Genomic DNA, 4,802 nt, shown 5'->3' on the forward strand with positions numbered 1-4,802 from the left:
GTATGCTGTGTGCCTCCCCCACCCCCTAGAATTTAAAGGCAGTGTCTTTGGCTGGTGGCTGAAACTCCAGCTCCTAGGATGGTGCCTGGTACATAGCAGACACCTGACAGTGTCTGTCAATGACTTGAACTAGCTGCCTGTCCTTGGTGGATGAGGAACAGACTCTGCACTGCTCTTTTCCTGGTCTATGCTGAGACCCCCATTTCATACCAACCTCTTCTTGGTTCTGAGCAAAGCTCTTGGCAGAATGTGAGGATCAGGAAAAATGAGAAGGAGGCCTGGAGCTGCATGGTGTCTGCCGGCAGTGGCCCAGCCTGGAGCTGTCTTATTTAGGGAGGGAAGAGATCGGAGGAGGGGCTGACCCTGCATCCTGCTCACTAGCCCCTAACTGCTGCTGCTCACGGGGCTGGCTGCTGCTGGAACAGAAAGTCCCAGCAAAGCACAGTCTCTCTCTCTCCTGGACATATCTGATCTGACCTCCAAAGCTAAGTGCTGTGGATATCGCTCTGTATGCTGTGAATGTGTTGCTCTGATTTGGTTGATAAATAAAACGCTGATTGGCCAGTAGCCAGGCAGGAAGTATAGTATAGGCGGGACAAGCAGAGAGGAGAATTCTGGGAACAGGAAGGCTGAATCAGGAGAATCCACCACCGTGAGAATCAAGATGTAAAGTACTGGTAAGCCACGAGCCACATGGCAGTTTATAGATTAATAGAAATGGGTCAATTTAAGATATAAGAACTAGATAACAAAAAGCCTGCCATGGCCTTACAGTTTATAAGTAATATAAGTCTTTGTGTGTTTACTTGGGTCTGAGCAGCTGTGGGCCTGAGCAGGACTGGAGAAAACTCCAACTGCAGCCAAGAGCCACCACTTTAGTACAGAAGCCCCTTCTTCAACAAGAGTGCAATAGCAGTTATTACCAACTCTGTGCCTTTGTGCTTCCAGGTACCACACAAAATACACTTCACACACTGTTTGTCCGGGAAGTTTACACAGGACCTGACTTGGGTTCCTAACATCCAAGTTGGGCAGTTCACATTTCCTGTAACTCCAGCTCCAAGAGAATCCAATACGTCTGGCCTCAGTGGGCACCTGTACACAGGTGAACAATCTCCTCCATACACATTTACATCATTGAAAGTAAAACAAATCCTTGGAAAGAACAAGCCTGAGTTTCTCTGACCTTCTGTCTAACCGTATGTCCTCTTCTTTTCCAATGTGATCCTGCTATAATGCCACCAGCCATCCCGTGACACAGGTAACAGGGGCTGAGGTGGCGAAAGCCGGGACAATGGGACCGCCTCATCTTGGACTTTCAGTTTCCAGTTTTTTTGAACTAAGTAAACCCCCTTTCAAAATAGGGCATGCAGTCTCAGGCATTTTGTTATACAACAGAAAATATATAGAAGCACTCCATTTTGCAAGATTAAACTACCGTGACCACCGTCATACAGAGAGCAAGTTTCGGAGCCACGACCATGTCCCTGGTCTGTTCAGTTCCAGTGATTTGTGGCACTGGTTCAGATGTTTCTCAAGTCTCTTGCATTGATTGTACTGTCAGATGCTACCTCAATCACACCTGGGTGCCCCCAAGGAATTATGGGAACAGCACGTACTTGATCCAGAAGTCTGAAACTGTCACGTGGTTGGAAAAGGAGCAGAGTCAGTGTATTTAAGCAGAATAATGAGAATGCAGTATAAAAACAAGGTGTGGTTTATGACTGAAATCCCAGTACTTGGAGTTGGGACAGGAGGATCACAAATTCAAGGTCACCCTTGGCTAAATAGTGAGTTCAAGGCCAGCCTGGGTCATATGAAACCCTGTCTGAAAGAAAGAAAGAAAGAAAGAAAGAAAGAAAGAAAGAAAGAAAGAAAGAAAGAAAGAAAGAAAGGAAGGAAGGAAGGAAGGAAGGAAGGAAGGAAGGAAGGAAGGAAGGAAAGATCCCCACCCCCATATGTTTACTTTTAAAAATCAATGTATCCTTTTGTTAAAAAAAAAAAGATTTATTTTCTTTTTGTTTGTTTTCTTGCTTTTTTTTTCCCTGACAGGGTTTCTCTGTGTAGTTCTGGCTGTCCTGGAACTCACTCTGCAGACCAGGTTGGCCTCGAACTCAGATTTGCCTACCTCTGCCTCCCAAGTGCTGGGATTAAAGTATGTGCCACCACTGCCAGGCTTACTTTTAAATATGTGTATATACATGTGTTGGGGGTATGTTCTTGGTAATATGGGTGCCTGGGGAGGCTAGAGGCATTGATTCCCCCTGAGCTGGAGTTATAGGTGGTTGTGAGCCTCCAAGGTGGCTGGGAATCAAACTCAGGTCCTGTGTACAGGCTCTTAACTGCTCCCCTGCTCCTAAATTTGTGCATCCTTTCAATACCTTTTGAGGTCTTTGCTCATTTTTCCTTTCCTTCCTTTCTTTATTTTTCTGTTCTTGTTCTTTTTGTTTTGTGGTATGGAGAACTGAACCCAGGAGATCAAAAACTTTACCACCTGAGTTATTTTCTCAGCCCCATCTTTTGCCAACCTTCTTATCATATTATTTGTGTGGTATTGACTTCTAGGAGTTCTTAATATATCATAACAATAGTTATTTTTGATATGCATTATTGTCTTTATTTATTTTGGGATAGGGTCTCACTATGTAAACCAGGCTAGCCCAGAACTCAGAGTTCTGACTGTCTCTGCCTCCCATGTGCTGTGATCAAAATTCTGTGCCACTATGCCTGGCTATTGTCTTTATTATTTATTTTTATTTATTTACTTATTTTGAGGCAGGGTCTTATTGTGTGATCTTGACTGGCTTGGAGCTTGCTGTGTAGACCAGGCTGGCCTCAAACTCAAAGAGATCTATCTGCCTCCACCTCCCTAATGCTGAGATGAAAAGTCTGTGTCACCATAATCTGGTTATTTTTATTTACTTACTTTTAATACTTTTTAATTCCATAAAGATTAATTTTTAATTAAAATTTTTTATTTTATGTATATGGGTCTCTTGCCTGTACACATGTCTGTGTACCACATTCATGCCTGTTACCTAAAAAGGCCAGAAGAGGACATTGGATGCCCAGGAACTGGAGTTACAGACAATTGTGAGCTGCCAATATGGGTGCTGGGGATTGAACCCAGGTCGTCTCTTGAGTAGCAAGTGCTCTTAACCACTGAGCCATGCCTCCAGCTCTTGTCTTTATTTTTTGGAGGGTAGTTACTCTGATTTCAGCATTATTATTTAATAGCCTTTTTCTCTTTGATCACTTTGACTATATAGCCCAATACTTTCTGCTATCATTTTGTTTCTGAAACTGAGCTATTATTTCTTCTCAGATATTTCTTTATCATGACAATACATGTAAGTGTGACTTTCTACATAGTGGATCATGAAGCTTCATGGATCTCCTAATGAGTTTATCATCAAAATTACTCGGTCATTCCTCCATCTATACATTTTTATCCGCACATTAGCTTATCTTTTCAATTGATTAATTGCAATAGTGTCTCTCTAAATAGTCCTGGCTCTTGTGGAACTCATTCTGTAGACCAGGCTGGCCTCGATCTCACAGAGATCCACCTGTCTCTGCCTCTTGAGTGCTGGGATTAAAGGCATGTGCCACCACATCCAGCCTAGATTCAGGAATGCATTTATTTTGAGTAGGAGGTTGAGAGAAGCAGGCAATTCTCCCTAGACTTGAATCAAGTAGATCTGAGATGATCATGTTTCTGACATCTCCATGTCCTTTTATCATCACACTGATTATGTGTTCATTTTACCTAATAAGGTAACACACTGGCATAGATAATAAGGAAGAAATCAGTGGCAAAAGGAAGAAAACATTGTGCATATTGTAAATATAGTGAATTGCTAGACAACATTGAACAAGAAAAGCGGATATGAAGGGGGGGTCTTCAGAGCAAAAATTAATAGGAAGAGTCAGGAATGGGCTAAAGTATAGATGTGACGAACTAAAAGTAATATGCTCTGCATTTGAGAAAATTTACCAAGAACATGATATCAGAGTAGGGTATGATGGCATGTGTCAATAATCACAACACTCAGTGGAGACAGGAGGATCAGAGTTGTAAGCCAGCCTAAGCTACACAGAGAATTTGAATCTCAGCTACATAGTGAGACTCTTATAGAGATGGGAGAGTCTCATCAATCACCACATTGTGTACTTATTTCTTCCTGGCTGCAGGGGAGGCTGGAAGAACAAATATGCAGATTACTTACCTACAGTCTCTCAGCAATAAGCCCATGTTCTCTGTGGTATTAGGAATGGGACTCTGCAGGCTATTATGTCCCTTCACTGACTTCTGGCATCTCCAAACCTGCTTTCCTTTATTTCCCCTTAGATACCATCTCCTGGTGGCCACACCTTTCCACCCAGTGCTCCAAAAATCATTAGAGCCCCGAGAGGTCAGAATCCAGCCACAGAACATTCTAGAAGATAGAGTCCAGGTACACACATCCTACTCTGTTCTTCCATGAGTATCAGTTTTACTTAGGCTCTTTCCATGAACTCAGAGATTCTTCCAATAAAATGACCCCTCTGCTTCCAAATCTAGAAGTAAAAATACCTCAACTTCCCCCTTCTTCCCATTACTCTCCAACATTCATGGGACTATAAACCCCATGGTGCAAATGCTTGGTTTTGTTTCTGTGTTATTTATTCATTTTCTATGTGCGCATCGTATTGTGTCACACAGACTTTGCTCCTGCATGCAGGCCATGACACACATGTGGAGGCCGGAGAATAACCTTGAGTGTTGGTCCCTGCCTCCCACCTTGTTTGAGGCAGGGTTT

At 42.9% G+C, this 4,802-nt stretch overlaps 1 protein-coding gene across 1 annotated transcript in view; it reads right to left on the reverse strand.

Annotated features, from left to right (window-relative positions):
* The window catches only part of Spint3 (serine peptidase inhibitor, Kunitz type 3), a 3,077-nt gene extending 2,787 nt beyond the window's left edge, over positions 1-290 (reverse strand). The window contains exon 1 of the mRNA XM_028868611.1: positions 215-290. Within this exon, the coding sequence (XP_028724444.1) occupies positions 215-290 (76 nt within the window). The remainder of the gene's footprint in view (positions 1-214) is intronic.
* Between the last annotated feature and the right edge of the window lie 4,512 nt (positions 291-4,802).

Source organism: Peromyscus leucopus, chromosome 4 (assembly GCF_004664715.2).
Source record: "Peromyscus leucopus breed LL Stock chromosome 4, UCI_PerLeu_2.1, whole genome shotgun sequence".
In the NCBI taxonomy this organism is placed as follows: domain Eukaryota; kingdom Metazoa; phylum Chordata; class Mammalia; order Rodentia; family Cricetidae; genus Peromyscus; species Peromyscus leucopus.